Genomic DNA, 18,494 nt, shown 5'->3' on the forward strand with positions numbered 1-18,494 from the left:
GGCTCTTACAGCACAGGTAGCTGCAGATGTACTCAGGATTGCTGCGGCCCATGAAATGCAAAATAACGAATAAGAGGAAGTGGGAGAAGACAACTTTCTGGAACGTGGACGACTGTTACGACAACAGCTTGTAGACCTCTGTATCGCACACTAAAGGTATAGTCAAATTTGTTTAAACATTTTTATGAATAAAATATCATGCGAGTTATTTCGTTTCCACACCACCCCGGAGGTAGAAATAATGGCGCGTTTTTTTACGAAGTATCCCATCACCACATTTAGAAGTCCCCGGGCATCATAACCAGAAAAATTAATAAAACGCCTCATCTAAACAGGTGGCTGCAATTGACCAGCAGTGACTGCTAGCAATAGCTGGCATATCGCTTCAGTCTTTCGCTCTTCACAAGCCACCAGTCTTTCAAGCGCATCAGCGAACCTTCTACAACTGTCGGCCACTACTTCAAGAGCTGAAGCATTCCTCTCTGAGGTATCAGCTACTCGGATCAAGGTGTCCCTTATTTCTTGGTGAGTTTCCTTCAACTCCACAATTTTAACCGCTAGTTTTTTTCCTCAGATGCAAAACCATCCAGAGCATCACCAATTCTCTCCTTAAACAGGAGAGTACGTTTCCTTGAAGCCGGAACTATAAGAAGGATAAGAATGAGCTTCAAGTGGAAGTTACTCTGCCTACGACTGATGACGGCCAAGCAGCCAGAAACTGATTTGAGGAAAGCGTTCTCAAATCAGTCTCGTAGTGGATATTATAAAACCACCTCCCTGCGAGGTATTACCCCTTTTTTTTGCACATATTATTCATACTCATGTTATAAATTATACCAGCAGGTGTTTTTGATACCACTTCTGGCCGACTACTCGGAATAGCTACAATTGGGGTGTTAGTGGCTTCGTCCTGCTCTTGGAAACTATGCGTAGAGCTTTGAACACTTTCACCCTGTCCCTGTTGACCATCATCGAAACCTATAACAACATTCTTATTACTATCTTATAGCAATCTTACTGGAAATGGAAATTCCACTTGTGATGTCAAGTGCCACAGCATTAAATAGCGTCTGAAAAGGATTGCTATCGCTGCCAGTTTCTTTAGTTGATTGGCCATCGCTAGCAATGTATAGTAGCTAAGGTTAATACGAATAATTCAATTTATTGGTAATTATTTATCAATTACAGGGCAATTTCATCCACAAACTGGAAGGTCTCAGGAGCATTCCTTAAAAAACATTTAAATTTGTAATTATTAGTGCTTTACACTTATTCGCATGTTTTGCCCGTATTTAAATATTTATTTATTTTTTATTTTTGTATGTTAATGTTTGGGCTGTATTTAATTTGTATGTCGTGCAATGGTTTTTTATCTTTTCATCGTTTTCAATTATTCAGCTAATCATTTTATTCAGCTTTTACCATTGTATTTAAATTGTCCTATAATGGCTTTAATATTTGGAATATTTAGAAAGTACGTTACAAATATGAATATTTACTCTGCACTTCCAGAAGCTGCTGCATCATATGCAGTGTCGATACCACCTGGTAATCCGGCATATGAAACCTCTGCAATTAGAGCTTTTACCCTCTCCTCCAATGGAGTAAGTTCTGGCAAATCAAATGCCGAACCTCCTCCAGTTTGTTTGATCTTCGCATTTATAGAAGCGGCTTTAGCCCGGACACTAGATTTTAAAGTATTGCACTTCTTGCGGATGTCAGAGGGATTCCTATCTTGTGACCCAATCCCGTTGACTGCGTCTGTTATTTCTGTCCATAATTTGTGCTGCTGGGTGTTCAGAGCACCTTGATAAAATATATAAAATAATTTTTATAGCGGTAACCCGAGAATATTCTAAATTCCTCTCAAATTATATAAAATAAATTTTTATAGAGGTAACGCGAGAATATTCAAATTCCTCCCAGCATGCGTTCATTAACCAAAATTTTCTTAACTAAGATATGTAATGAACCTTTATGTGGTCGAAGTTCTGTTAAGTTTCGTTCCTCCATCTTAGATACCAAAACATTGGTCTCTTCCTCAGAAAAGGCTCTGCCTTTAACCTTCTTAGGTCCCATATCCAAGGGTAAATTTTCTCAAAATTGTATGTTTATTAGCTTGTGATATGAATAATAAAAACCAACAAAAGAGAATTTTTTTATTTGAACATGACTTTATACAGACAAAATTATACCATTAATAGTTACAACATACTACAAATTTATTTTGTGTATTGTAATAAGTTTTTATTTTTTTATTAATTATTGTACCACAACGATTTAATTGGATTAAATAAATGACAAATTGAAAATAGTAGCACCATTATTGCATGTTAATTCTACATTATTAAAAGAGGTTAAGTAATACTTAAACGTCAAGAGGTTAAATTTACTATACAAACAAAATTTATTTAAAATTAAATAATTTGTATGTAATAAAAAAGACTTTAAATGTTGAATTTATGTTATAAATAATTTAACTAAAAATATTTATTTATAATTATTTAACTTTTTAATTATTTTTAACAATAACAAATAGATGACGAATAAAATGATACGAACTGACGGATAGGGGTAGTTAATTGTAGTTAAATGTTTGGAATTGTCTTTCACGTCTTTAAAAATAGATATACAGGTAGTCATAGTTATTTCGTTTTATTAACAATTTAACGAAAACGAATAAAAATTGGGTAGATATTTTAATATTTGGAAATTTTTATTGATACCTGGAGGTACACCGTATTCCGAAAATTCTTACGCAAAAAATTTCAAGTCTGGTTGTTACTCTGGTTATAATACTAACATAAATCTTTTGCCCAAAAAATGGGAAACATTTAACTTTTTATTTAAAATATCACTCAAATTGGAATAATGATAATTTTTAAATATTTGAGAAACAAAGCCTAAAATTTTATTTCACTGCAATGCTGTTTTTTTTTCATTTACCTTCATTTCACAATATTTTAAATATAAATCCAATTGTGGTTAATATATTAAGAAAATAGAACAATATTTGAAAATAAAAATGAAATAAAAATCTACTAACCCTAATTTAATAAAATTAAAAATATATATTTTGCACTTTTAAACAGTTTTAAATGGCTTTTTGTTTAGTTAATTTTCCGACCACGTATTTGAAATAATTATTGAAAAAAGAAATTAAGAATTAAATTATTTTCTGAAGAGATTTACTACAGTTTACGTGTAATTGAAGTTTTCTGCACAACGCAATTTTTGCCACCAAATTTATTTTTACTTTTCCCCAGTCTTCCCGACGTCCGGATTTGTACACGACCTGGAAACCTGGGAAAGTCAGGGAGTTTGAAAATGTTTCCAAAAGGTCGGAGAAAAGTCAAGGAATTTGAAAATGATTCATAATGGTCAGGGAATAGTCAGGAAATTTTCAAATGGTCGAAAAAAGTAAGGGAATTTTGAAATGATCAAAAAAATCTGGCAAATAAACTTTTGAAATATGTATTAAAAATACATGACAAATATTTTTAAAGATTTTACCTCAAAACATTAATTAATTCAACAAAAATGGTCAGGGAAATTTTGAAATTAGGTCAGGGAAAACCTGGAAATGTCATGGAATTTAATTCCGGAAATTTTGTACGAACCCTGCACTTCTATTATAATGGGTATTTTTATTAAAATCTTTAAAATTTAAAATTTTTACAATTTTTACATATTACCTTATCGGTAATATAAAAATACCATGTAGTATCAGTCGTGCTTTTAATACTCATTATAATTGAAAATTCAACCATGGTAACAAAACATTTTAACGTATATGACTCAACTAAGACAAACTTTTTAAAATCAATTTTAATTCAAGAACAATTAAAGGTGATGATTTTTATTGTACATAGCAGCCATGCGATATATTTTGTACTTGGAACTTGCGAAACAATACAGAACATTAAACATGTTAATAACGAAATAAATGAGAAATAGACGAAAAATATTGTCCCAGTTAATTAAACCTGATGTGTTGACTCCAGAGAGTGACTGTTTTCTCTGCTCTAAATATTCGAACATCATTTCAGAATTCCATTTCTCCAAAAGGCCAATTTCACGCAAAAGATGAACCCTAAAAAGGCAAAAAAAAACCCAAAAGTAATAATTAAAATTAATTTAAACTTTATGGAACAACATTTTAATATAAGATCATTAAATTTTTAAATAAAAACACATTCTTGATTTATCGAAAATTAAAATAAAACGATATTAAAAAGAGTAGAAACTTAATCGAAAAAGCTTCTTCTCACATATTTTTAATCGTAACTAGTACCAATCTCCCCTACCATCATTTAAACGTGGTGAAAAACGGGAAAGTTCGTTGATCCATCAAACTTCTCTTCAAACCCTTTAAACCATGTAAAGAATTAAACACAAATACCATTTTATAAATTAAAATTAATAAAACTTCCTATGGACTATATTGCAGTTAAATAACGCGGAATGGTAGAAACGTTCATAGTTAAACTGAGGCAAAAAGGTAAATCATATCAAATTTCAGGTAATTATAAAATTTACGAAATATTCAAACCAATAGGTCTTCAAGAATAAGTTTGAAACGCGAGACTCAGACCAAATAGATCTTCGAGTCAAAGGAAATTAAAATGGAGTTGAAATAGTGGTAGACAAGTTCCGCCCTGTTTGGATCGCATTAGTACCGCACAGGGAATGTGGCTTGCGACTTAATCAAATCACGTTGCGTAGCTACGGAGAGACTAATAGATTGATATTGGTTGATAATGTAATTCACGATAAGTTATAGTTCATAAAACCACATATGGACTATAACGCAGTTATAATACGCGAAAAGGTAGAAAAGTCCTGAATAATAAGGGCTAAGCATTAAAAAATTTAATGTAATGAGAAATCTTACGAAATACCCTGACTAATAGGTCCTTGAGAATGTTTGTACCTTTTCCCGAATTTTAACTACAATTTTTAAGGTTTGTGAATAAATTATGTGTACAAAACTTTACACTGAAATGTTATTTAAATGTAAAATTTTACTCACATTTCATTAAATTTAGAGAAATCACGAGCCCTTTTTGGAAAAACCATATAAGCAAAAGAGACGTCATAGTTCTCCTTTATATAATAAAACTCAGATGTCAGATTTTTTATCGCAATTTCCATCTGATAAAATTTTTTTAAAGAGAAAAAGATGATATTTTCTTGCTTCATTTTCGTGAAATAATCTTCTCCCATATTCAAATATTGTGCAGAATTTCGAGCATACTCTGGAAAGTACATCTGAAAAATATTTTGATTGAAAATTATTTAGCTGCTTAAAATCATTTCGAACCAGAGATTATGTAGTTCACTGCGCTTATTAAGATATGAAAGGTCAATCAAAATCATTTCGACCGGAAAAACCTAATTGTCTACTCTCTTTTTTAAGTAGAAATGGTAAATTAAGTTGATACTTCGAACAGAAATTAGACATGATAGACGATTAATTTTGTGTAGCTTGGCAAATTATAAACGTTCTTTTCTTACAAAACATAAACAAAGAGTACCTAGTCAATTAACCGTCAGCAAAAGAAATAAAACTAACGGACTTTTTTGATGTCACTTAAAATAAAACGATATTTAGCTACTCCAAATCCCTCTTGTGCTCGAAGAGTAAGCTTTTTCCCAGAAGAAAATATAATCAGCCGGGTATCTCATAAGATTCCGAAACCAACGATATGTTACCAGAGATCCAAATACTATAATAAAGGTTCTTAGGTCCAATGGACAGTAAATTTTCCATCCACAAAAACAGATTTTCATGAGAGGGAGTTTCTTCATGTGGTCAGTGAGTTCTTTTTGCGATCTAAGAACTCACAATTATTATCTACAAGCGCTTTTCTGTCACGTTAGAATCGGTAAGTACAGCTCACGCGGTCAGAAATGCTGATTATTGTAAAACGTGGTGTTATATTTCAGCAAAACATCGTCATAAGTTACACTGATAAAATTTAAATTAAAAAAGGAGTCAAGTTTACTAAAACCTCTCATCACCAAAGTATAATTAAATGAAATTTTAGCTTTTAAATTAAGCATGTAAGGTTAATTCTCAACTATAATGAAAAAATTTATTACGCCTAGATTAAATTCCTATTAATTTAGCCATTAAGACAATTTACCCTTCTGTTTAAGAATTAGCTTGAATTTAGCGAAGGGAATTACAACACATGTTATGGTTCAAAGTCAATATTATTCTATTCTGATCGAAGTGTATGTAATTTTCGAAACATATTACTCATATATGAAGCGCTTAAGGTCCACAAACTATAGCTCGGCGAAACAGATAAATTAACCGCTTAAGTTTTGATTAACCATAAAAATTACGATTAACTGTTTATCCATGGATATTATCCACGGCAATATAGCAATTTCACTTGTAAAATAATCGTTTTTCCCCGGATAATTTTCGTTTGTGGATAAAAACAAATAAAGTGATTATTTCTTATACAAAGGCCGAGCGCGCTCCACCACAAACAAAATTATTTGTACAGAATTATAAATTAAATATGCCCTGATAAGAAGCTGCTGTTCACATGGTTTTAGGGTAGAAACGGAAAGGTTAAGTCATAGCTTTAAGAAGAATAACAAAAGTGAGTCGAGAACATAATTTTAAATGACCATTTGTAACATAATTACTCGTAAGTATGCGTCTTTTGAACATTTCTACAGAAAGATTTCAATGACACCTGGTTTCACACGGAACACACAATTAAAGTGGATCCTAAAATTCCAAAATTCTTATAGTCCCGGTTACCGTGGAAACAAACCTCGCGATGGCGAGGCACGAGCTAACCTCCAGGATTGTCAAAGCCAGAAACGCACCAGGAATTCACCAAATTCCGTTACAAAAATGATGACGCATTTTTCGTCCCGGAGTTAGAAGTGACGTAATTTACGTCATATCCCGTGAACAAGGTTTCAATATAGAAAATGCTTTTGTGGCATACTTATGAGTTATTATGTTACGTATGAAATGACTAATTTAAAGCCGTTTTCAAATAAGTGTTTTTTTATAATTGCTTAATACCGGTATGTTTCGTAGAATCAAAACGACCTTTATAATGCCTTATACTACCTTTATACGCTGAGCGTTTATGGATCCTTGAATTGCCATAGCGTGATATTTCCCCATTTTTATCCAATACAACATTTCGTTAATGGTTTCCATGAGAGGTTCCTTAAACGTGACAGTACTTGTAGCAGTCAATCTCGAAGAGTATCCACATAGTAAAATGATATGTAACACTGAAAACGCTATGCGTATAATCGTAGATGTCACGACGAAGGAGCTCTAAAAAAGATAACCTTGGCGATAATAATTAGGAAAATTAATTTTTAAAACGGTAAATTCGATTACTGAATAAAAAATACAACTACTAACATCCCAACATAATGTTTAAACCTAAGCTGTCTTTCCATTAACAATAACGGCCTCAAATGCAGGACCCTTTAATTTCCTCTAATATCGTCTTGGCCCATCATGTGAGACACAATTAATGTTGCAAATTGGTAATTAGATAATTTAGCGATCAAGCTATTTTCACGCTTCTTGCCTGGCTGGCCAATTAGTCACTGGATATCTACATTATGTTGTCTATTTATTACTTTTAAAGGACTGTTTAAGGTAATACCAGCTTCCAAGTGCTTAATATTGGTTTGCACCTTAAAAATCAGTATCAAATAATCTAAAATTTTAAACTTGTCAAGACATCACTTAAAAAATATTTAAATAACGTACCGACTTAACACTCGACCATAAGAAATACTTGTACCTTCCATGACCAGAGATTAATGTAACACTTCCACAAACAGTTTTATTTTAGTACCTTTTTGAAAATCTGGCTTATCTTATTGCTGTCTTTTTGCCTACCCATAAATTCAACCATTTTCAACAAAAGCCACACGAAAAAGTAAACTATGAATCCCACCAGCCACACCTATAAGATAAGAAACAGTCTTTAATTAAGGCATTTAACTAATATCTTTTCAGTTGAGATTCATTACCTGAGTTGAAAATGGACGAGTGAAAAAGAAAACGGATCTACTTTCGGAAAACTTGGGATACTTAGTTAGGAATGACGTAGAATCGTCATAGATTGGATGTGAGAAATCCACGGCCAATAACCGCTGTGGAGTTGCTCCGAGAACTTCAATTGCGAAATTAACTTCCTTTAACCAGAAAGCAAATCAAAGCTTATAGCAATTATATTAGTCAACTGACCAGATTAGACAAGTGAAGGTGGGGCCATCATTTGTAATTAAACATAATATTTTAAGGTGGCCTTTAATTTCACATTAAATCATAAAATATTTTAATTTTTTACGTGATATTAATTTTATAAGAAACAATAGAGATCTTAAAATGGATTCTTCAAATAGAGGTAAGTTGATTCTTAAGATGTATTTGACACTACCCTCGAACGTCAACAGGGACTTGTTCCCCGAGAACACCCTTTAGCCGATTTAACTGGAGAAAGACTGGGTTGGGACCGTCGTAGAATTAATATATTACAAGTCAATTAACATGGTCGTAAAAGGGGCGAACAAGGTCTACATCCAAAAAATTGGGAACACAACGAACGCGAAGTTTCAATTCGGAAAAAGGCTATAATTTGATCACAACATGTGAGTTACTAAGTTGAGCATCTAGATGAGAAGTTACTTAAAGATATGTACCAATAAATCAGTCATCTACATATATAAACAGGCCCAGTAAGGGTTAATAAGCATTCGATTAATATATATAATAACCTTTAAGTGCTATCGTTCTTTTAAAACATATCAAGAATCCGTACACAGCAGAACTTATTCAAGATTCAAAAAGATGCCTATCTTTTCATACTGAAGGAATACCGTGAAAAGAAGAATTTAAACCAAAATTGTATCTTAATTTTCACAAATATTTTATTTGCTAAAAATATTTTTTTTTATTGTTAAAATATTTTTCATTACTTAAATTATTATTTTAAAAAATACTATTTTAGTTAATTTTGTTAAAAACGAAATCGCGATGCAATTGGAACCAAAATTTTAGGCACATTTTCCTCTAACCGTATAGAAAAAATATTTAATCAAAGAATTGCTATCTCTGAATTTCTCGTATGTAATTGTAATTTAGCACAATTAACAAAAACTTTGTTGCTTTTTCAACTTTAGAGAAATCATTGTTGATTATGGTTTCGACGAAATTCTTGATATAGAAGTTTATTTTAACCAAGCAATACCTCTGCGCATGTTTGCATAGCAGATTGACTAATAAAATTCACCTCGGGCAGAAATCGAACCTAGATCCTGCGTGTTTCCGTCCCAACGCCACTACCGTTGGACTAGCGAGGCCACGGACCTCCAATTGTGAATGAATCTATCGGGTTAGCCTAATTGACGGGTTACATTGATTATGTCACTCTACCCAATGGCCCTGTAACTGGCCCCATACCGGGTATGAAACTAATTCCCTCCTTAACCTCGGCCATGGAGAACCGGATTGAACCGGCCGAGCAAAGTTTCCAGCTAGCGTATAAACGGCACTCGTGGCGCTTCTGTTTCCCTTAAAAGGGGTCGTCGGCCCCAACTTCGGGGTCTTAGGATAAATCTCTTGAGCTGGACTAACGTTGCAAAAGCGAAGCCTCTGAAGCAACGCGGTAAGGTAGCAGGCTGCGAAAGGGACCACTGCCCTCCTACTATCCGAATCCGACAGTTATTTTTTATAAATAAATAATATTTGTGTGTTAACCTTAGTGTAGTTATTTACCTTCGTAACAATATCTAAATTGAACGTGCCGTATAGCTTTTCAAAGCCAACTATAGTTAAAACAGGTCTTTTTTAACAGTGATATTATTATATGTATATATAATTAATAATATTGATATCGCAGGATTTAGAACAATTCGAGAAGTTTATTATAACCAAGGAATACCTCTGCGCATGTTTCCGTTTAGTTGTATTAATTACTGCTCTCATTCGCTCTTTTAACTCATCGTTGTTGAAATAATCTTTCTTCAAATAAGATTAAACCGTTACAAACTAAATGTACCAAAGACTGATCGTTCTTTTTCAACCAAAAAGGCAGGTGCTTAATAAGTTGTCTTCAATAACGTCAAATTAAATCTACTGAATTTATCAAACACATTTTGATGCCTTTGTAAGGTAAAATGGTTCTTCCCATTTAGTATTTAAACTGCCATTTAAAAATCATTGTCGCAATTTCCTTCAGTCATAAAGTATGCTTCTTTATTCCCGTGAACAGCGTACCTTGTTGTTACAGTTATACTTCGGGGAAGTTTATGAAACGCACAAGTCAGTTATTTCGAAGGTACTTTGGAAAAAAACAACCACATAACCACACTATTGCAAAATGAAGTCAACAATAATCCAAGATTTCACTTTTCGACGGAAGACACAGTATTTGCCGTTTTTGTTGCCTTCCCTCGAGCAAGTATAAAAGAGCATGATCTGATTTATATTTTACAAGATATTATGTCTGGAGGGTCCTAGACAGCAACAAATTTAATCAATTTCAGGAACCACTTCACGGTGTTGATAGATAATGAACCAATTTGTGTATCTCAATTGAACGTACCATAACATTACATGGTGTCAGAATTACTCAACAGTCCAGGAGCTCCAATAGTCAGCGTATAGTCATTGTCTATGGCAAAGTCAAAGTCAGAGTACAATAAACAAGCGACAAAGGTCCGCTCTTCTTCTACTAGAATGGTGATGGCTACTTCTACAACAGGAGCCCTATATCAAGTGTACACTCCAGAACCGTTCAACTTCGTCGATCCTTCTGAATGGAGTACTTGGAAACGTCGTTTTGAAAGGATTCGCTTGGCTTCGGGACTGAAGAAACAATCAGGAGAGGAGCAGGTGAACGGCGTTTTGTATATTATGGGTAACAAATCTGAAGATATTTATGAAGCTTTTAAGCTCAACGCGGAGGAACGTCTGGTTTGGCGAGCTGACTGACGATTTCGTCGGAGATCGATTTGTCGTCAGCATCCAGGTCAAAGCCTTTTCTCGGAAACTTCAGCTGGATACAGATCTAACGCTTAAAAAGCTGTAAATAAACCTCAACAGGTTGAAGCAGTCAAACGACAACAACAGGAATTGGGTACTAATGGGTCAGGTCCACCATGGTAGAAAAACTGCAAGCCACGCCACAACAGCAGTCAAATGGTCGACGACGGAGACAAAGGAGACGTCGTCCAGGAGTAGAAAAACACAGAGGCAACAGACGCCGCAAGCCGGTACAAGATGTGGTGGTAGCCAGAGCCATGGTCTGAAACAGTGTCCATCGTTCAAGCAACGTGCCATAGGTACCATAAGAAGGGACACTTCGAGAAGCAATGCCGTACCAGGTCCACGAACCGTCAGGAGGTAACCTGGGCTAACAATTTGTCAAAAGAAAAGTCAGATGCCTTTCTAGGGGCTGTGTCAGATGGCATGGAACCCAACCAATGGATGGTCGACGTCACTGTAAATGGGGAGAAGGTTCAGTTTAAAGTAGACACTGGAGCAAAAGTAAATACGATCCCGGAATCATTAATCAAAGGATAAAAGACCCATTTGCAGTCATCTGACAGAAGATTGTATGGTCCAGGACAGATGCAACTACAGTGTCTCGGCTGTGGCTTGGTGCAACTTGCGTATGGCGAAGTGGAGATAGTGGACAGAGTTTACTTCGTAGAGCATCTAACGAGTCCTCTCTTAGGACTGAAAGCCAACAGGGATCTGAAGATAGTTCAAAGCGGCCGTATAGACCAGCTGTCAACTGACGTACCATAGCGGGAGTTCAAAGAGTTCTTCGACGGCTTGGTAAAAATTCCTAGGGAATATCGAATCAAGCTAAAGACCCGAGCTATGCCGTATGCCCTAGCAAGCCCGAGAAGAGTGGCGATTTCTTTAATGGGAAAACTCAAGGCAGAGCTTGAGAAAATGATCCAGCAAGGTGTCATAAAGTCTGTCGATGAGCCAACGGATTGGTGCGCACCAACGGTGATAGTACGAAAACCGTCGGGAGACATCAGAGTCTGCGTTGACCTCACAGAACTCAACAAGCAGATTGCAAAAGAACAAGTACAGATGCCAGCAGTTGATCATTTGTTGGGCCAGTTGGCGGATGCAATGGTATTCAGCAAACTTGACTGCAACTCCGGGTACTGGCAAGTACCACTCCACGAAAACTCAATGACGCTAACTCCATTTATAACGCCGTTTGGAAGATTTTATTTCACCAGACTACCTTTTGGTCTCAATTCATCGGCGGAACATTACAAAAAACGTATTGGCGAATTCATAGAAGGGATAGACAAAGCTGTCAATCTCCAGGACGATATCCTTGTTTGGGGAACAGATGTTGAAGAGTACGATGGGAATTGAAGACAAACTCTGGCAGCGTTGGCAAGTAGCGGAATCACTCTAAATGAAAGTAAATGTCAATTCGGCGAAGATTCTTTTAAGTTTTTGGGTCATTCTATTAGTTCTACTGGAATTCGGCCGGATATGGACCAGGTTAAGGAGATGAAGCTGCCGTCAGTAGGATGTGCCCCCATCTTTGCCAGTTTTCAATGTACAGGTAGAAAGGGGGTCGGCACCGGAAGTCCCCGCTTCCTCCCCCCTTCCGGCAGGTGGCGTGGGGGTTCGACATTGTGGGCGTGGCCAGGGGGTTACTCCCGCCAGGTAGCGCGTTTACTTCGCGCTAATTTGCTGGCGCGGGGACCACGTGGTAACTACGCGGCGCGGGGACCACGTGAGAACTACGCGGCGCGTGTACGCGCTAATTGGCCGACTCGAAATTATTCAAAATGGCGCTGATTGGTTGGCGTTTTGGCGCGAAAAGGGGGATGTGAGTATTATGCCAATTCCAAATAAAACATCACGAGATTTCCACCCAGATACAATGTTAAAGCGGCAGATCAATGAACACATTAGTAAAAATGTTGAGGCAGGAAAACACTGGCCTAAATAGGAAAAACTCGTGGTTGTGGTTGGTGATTTTGTATCTTAATTTTTTGTTTCTGCAGGAAGATATTTTTAAGCTGGTTTTCAACATTCGAACTCAATGGACAAATCGTGAAAAAAATAGCTAGCTTAGAAATCAGACTTAAGACTTAATAAATACAAAAGTAAATAGTATTTTAATAGATTGAAGTAAAATATAGTTATCTTAAACTTATCTAAGTACTATTGGAAATGGTTTTATTTTGAAGAGTATTCTTAGTTTTTCTCCCATTATTTTGAAGAAATTCGGATTTTCCCCCATTATTCTGAAGAAATTAGGATTTTCTTCCATTATTTTGAAGAAATTCGGATTTATCTCCTAATATTTTTTTAAAAAAATCTTATTTTTATCCCACTATTTATATTTTAACAGACCGTCTCGATAACACTCACCATTAAAACACACTGATTTCTTTGAAAAATGCTACAACCGACATAATTTGAGGATAGCTATGTTTCTAAGGTAGGCTTGTTTATAAGCCGAATTAATTTTTAATAATTTTTATATTTTTAATTTATGTTTTTTCAAAATATTTGTGTAACTCACCGTAGATTTTATTATTGGTTTTTGCGTAGGATCTTCGATATTATTTATCGTATTATTTATTGTAGGTAGCGTCCATTTAAATATTAGTAATCGTAGCTTTGCAACCCCGAAAAAGTAAAAACTGCTTTTCTCAATATATTTCTTATGCCTATAATTCAAAAGTAAATAGATTACCCTCCGAGAAAGAGGACTAAAATAAGATTATACTTACATAGTTTTGACTTGACTTGAATCTTCTTCGAGTTTGAATGGTTATCCACTGATCGGTCGATTTTATATAGTCAGTTATTGCGTCATTGTATTTACATCAGCACAGTAGAAACACCCCATGGATTTCGCTCCACCGATATAACATTCACCACCACTCATTGGCCACTTTAGAAAGCCAAGAAAAGAGGTAGTATTTTTCTACCTTTTAAAATTTTGTAGTATTTCTTTATCTATATTTGTGAATCGGAAATGTATTTTAACGTATCGAAAGTAGAATATAGATTTTTTTGTATTATCTGTCCATATTTGCGTATCGGATTTGCGTTTTGCCGTATTAAAAGTAGAAAAAGGAATTTTATAGTATTATTCTACCTACTTACATATCTGAAATGTATTTTATCAAATTTTAAAGGGGATTTTAGCAGTATTTTTCTATCGATATTTTCATATTAAGCTAACGTAACTGAAAGTGTAAATGTAACTACTCTGATATTTTATGTAAAGGCGGCTATAACAAACTGGGATACATATTTTTTACATTGGAAAATTGATACTTTATTTTAATATTTACACTTTAAAATTCTAAAATATGTTTACGACTTTTGTAATATTGTTACATTTCCAACTTGGCATCCTCGAATGAATGGACACAATGGGATTTGACGGCAATGAACTATTAACGGTATATCTCCGTCTTGCCATTCTTCGACCATTAGACCGCAAAAAGGACACTTGACACTCGTTCCGTTACCGAGGGCATAAAATCCCCAGGTGGCCAAATCTTTGGTTCCATAAGTAACCCAGTTTTTAAAACTCAATAATCTTTCTTTTTCCGAAAACATTTTTAAAGACTCGTAAGAAGGTTCCGTTCGTATGGTAGGAAAACAATCTTCAAGTTCTATTCTCGCTGCTATATATTCCGCTTGAAGTTTTCGTCTCTGTTTTTTCAATATATTGATACTTTTCAATAGTTCCTTACACGGTTCCTTATTTTCCTTATCACTCATTATCCAACTGTCGTCCAATTTTGTTCTGTAAATATGTAAGTCTTGCTTCGTAGGGTTACCGAAAACACCTGTGAATTATTCCATGACGCTATTAAATACGTTTAGCCTTTATTACTAAGTCAATACGCGGGAGAAACAGAAAGTGTAATTACAAATGTTTCAACAGTTGTTTTTTGACGACAAAGTATTTGTTAGGCATAGCTTTTTACTACATTATTAACCGAAATATCAACATTAAACTAAAAGTGACATTTCTTTGGCTAAATGATAAGTATTTAAACAATGCTTACATTCTCAATAATGCAGTCGTTACAATCAGGGTAGTGTGTGCTGCCACTAAGTTCTTAATTTACCCCTAGTGGTGAAAAATGGCAAAACAATAATGGTATTTCATACCCACGGTCAACGAATTAAGTAACGTTCGTAATTTGGTACGTTTAAAAAAGTTCAATTTACCCCTGGTGGTAAAAATAACAATGCCACTCTAAAAACTCTCAAGTTAAGGTTGGGTTTGGTTGATGTAACGTACGAATTAAACCATTGCAAAATACGTTAGAGATTTAATAATAACTCCCTTGCGCTCTTCCATTATTAGTTCATTTACACGTTACAGCGTAAAGTGTCTCATTGATGGAATAAGTTTCACGCTAAACAGACAACAATTCAGATGCAATGTTTTTAAATATATTGTTAGTAAGTTTTTCGAAAATTTTCCCCCACGGAAAAAACCAATAACTGCGCTGGGATCCAAATATTTTATTAACCAAAGAAAAAGAAAACTCATACATATCCAGTAATAATTACAGGTGCTGGATTTATAACGTCAAGACCATAAAAAAATATCGCAGTCTTTTCGACGGAGACGCTTGGAGAAAACGTGTCCATGACCGACGCGTCATTCCCACCACTTCGGCACTTTACTACGCGAGCCTTTCTTTTCCAGTAATACTGATGAATAGAACTACATTTGCAACACAAATCGTACCACTGTCCATCGTCATCTCGATCCGTTTTTGTGGAAGTCGTAATTTTTTTACACACGTTGCATTTGTTAGGCATGGGCTCTCTGGTATCCGAATTCATGATGTTTTTTGAAATATGACGACAATGCTGATAGGGTGTTCTGCTAAATATATATTTACTAAACAGTAATAATATTAAAAGAGTACTAATTAATAGTAAGACCGCGTACAATACTCGACCGTTAGCGACTAAAATCACGATAAACGGAAGAGATATAAACGCTAATGATTGAATGCTTATACCGGTAGATAAATTTTCGCAATTCAAAAACGGGTACAACGAAAACAGTCTTTTATCCTCCTTCAAATGGTAATTTTCGACCACTTTTTCGAAGCACGCGCTACAAAGAGTTCGCCGCTAAATGAGTCGTGCCTTTGGGTAATATCGTACCTCAGTTCGTTATTTTCCTTATCACTCAATCAAACCCTGTTAACAATGAAGATAAACGCGGAGAGAGAGATAGTTCGCGGTAATCAGAGGAGCGCTAACGGCTATTAACTTAACTTAATTTTAATTGACTCAATAACAAAAAGTGGATTATTCATGGCCTTTAAAAAGGTACGTTAAAACATTTTAAACTTGTATTTTTCAAGTTTTGTAAAAAAGTTTTATTATCAATTCAAATAAGAAACACATTGACGGTATAAGTTGGTTTTTTAGATGTTAACTAGATTAATTGTTAAAGAACTAAAACCCAAACATATTAACATCACAGAATTTAAAACATAGCAGACCGTTAAAAATGTATTATAAATCAAACAAATGTTTCGTGTAATGAAATTGATTTCTTACTATTTTGTATGATCGCTTAAATGTATCGGCTGCGTTTTTTAAATTTTAATTAATTTACTTTTGTATTTAAAAATGTTAAGTTATATTTTAATAGTTATATTTATAATATGGATGAATACAGGACGACTATAAATCGCTGTTTCAAAAACATTTTCAGTTTATAATTTTTTTATTAGTAAATGACTAACAAAAAGTCCTGTCTTATTCGCTTTTTATACTGACAAACGTATTCTTCTCATTCACCGGAAGGACACAAAGCTGTTGCTTGGATCCCGCCGTTCACCCGCTCCTTTCCCCCATTCACTGGATCCTTATCGTTCACCAGTTGCTCTCCCCCACCCCCATTCACTGGATCCTTATCGTTCACCAGTTGCTCTCCCCCACCCCCATTCACTGGATCCTTATCGTTCACCAGCTGCTTTCCCCCACCCCCAGTCACTGGATACTTTATCTCTCTCTCTCTCTCTCTCTCTCTCTCTCTCTCTCTCTCTCTCTCTCTCTCTCTCTCTCTCTCTCTCTCTCTCTCTCTCTCTCGTTCACCAGCTCCTTTCCCCCATTGCTATCCCCATTCACTGGATACTTTATCTCTCTCGTTCACCAGCTGCTTTCCCCCGTTGCTATCCCCATTGTCTCATTCACCGGAAGTACATAAAACTCTTTTCCCCCATTCACTGGTTCCGTCCACCCTCCTTTCACTGGCTCCTTTCCCCCTTCCAACCCTCCCCATTCTCCAAAATTAGTTTTGCTCGTACAGATATCTGGAGATTAGATTTTACCCGTTTGCTTATCGCTTCCGAACCCTTTTAATTTCTAGGATATAAGCAATAATAACAAGTTATTTTCAATTTAATTAATTTTTTATTTTATTTTTGAGCTTTGTTTACATGTTAGTAGGTACTATCAGATATTCCATTAGATGGTTATCTTGTACATTACACAATGAAAACAAATTAAAGTGGCTAAGTTTACAGGTTAATTGATTATCTACGAGTAAATTAGTAAAATCTTGTAGTACTTCCGAGGGTGATTTAAAACAGCCAAAATAAGATTATACTTGATGGTACGAATTAAATTGATCTGGGTACAAAAATAAACCCTCGAAAGGTTTACCATATAATAATTCGTTTAAAAGATTTATTTGAAACCGAATAAAATGATTTTTTTTTGGAACTCACCGATTTCGCGAGCTCCCAGATCCAGAACATGATCGTAGGCTGAGTTCAATTTGATGTTGTTGGTCGTGGCGACGACGGATACGTTGTTGCCGTGATAGTCGATGATGTTGTGGGTTAGAGACGATGCTCCGGTTTTCGTAGCGGCGAAAAGCTCTCCCCAAAGAGAGAGTAGATTGGTGAAAGCTTCGGAGGTCAGGAACAGAATATTTTCGTTCGATTTTTTGAAGAAGAGAACTTGTAATTTTGATCCGTCGAAACCAAAAGAAATGTAGACTGATCCTCCTAACGTGATTTTTATATTGATACGTCTTTCTTGGGCCCTGCGTTTGGATACGGTATGCGTCTCGGCTATAGAAAATGAAAATGTTAAGCCTTTGTCTATTGAAATAGTAATAGTATTAATAAAATAATGCTTACCAATAGATCGTTTTTCCATGTTTACGGTAGATGACGGGAGCAAAGCGGATGCACTTCTTTTCAGTTCAACGTCTCAGAGAAAAATGACGCATGGGAGATTAATCAGTTCCTATCTTGTTGAGATTAATTCATCACGTGATCTAAACTTCAAATAACCCTCAAATTCTATCGGCTGTCTCTCTGAGATAACAGTTCTAGTCACTCGAAATTAAACCGTCTCGTGCTTGAAACTGCATCTAATTATTCCCATTGACGTCACATATTAATCCACTTGGAAAAAAAAACCATTG

At 35.2% G+C, this 18,494-nt stretch overlaps 1 protein-coding gene across 1 annotated transcript; it reads right to left on the reverse strand.

Moving 5' to 3' along the window:
* Positions 1-15,876: 15,876 nt before the first annotated feature.
* On the reverse strand, positions 15,877-18,266 carry LOC149944365 (uncharacterized). Its single transcript, XM_090176323.1, has 3 exons — positions 18,205-18,266; positions 17,788-18,135; positions 15,877-15,938 (listed from the first exon to the last, which is right to left on the reverse strand). The coding sequence occupies exons 1-3, from the start codon at positions 18,221-18,223 to the stop codon at positions 15,877-15,879; spliced, it is 429 nt and encodes a 142-aa protein (XP_090032449.1). The 5' UTR covers positions 18,224-18,266.
* Between the last annotated feature and the right edge of the window lie 228 nt (positions 18,267-18,494).

This window comes from Leiobunum rupestre, chromosome 5 (genome assembly GCF_980474605.1).
Source record: "Leiobunum rupestre chromosome 5, qqLeiRupe1.1.hap1, whole genome shotgun sequence".
Taxonomy (NCBI): domain Eukaryota; kingdom Metazoa; phylum Arthropoda; class Arachnida; order Opiliones; family Sclerosomatidae; genus Leiobunum; species Leiobunum rupestre.

What these genes read in the sequence shown, in the direction of transcription:
- LOC149944365 (XM_090176323.1), bottom strand. An exon ending in TCTGGGAGCTCGCGAAATCG is followed by an intron (nt 15,939 to 17,787) that starts GTGAGTTCCAAA and finishes ATTACTGTTTAG; the next exon opens with TAAATATATATTTAGCAGAA.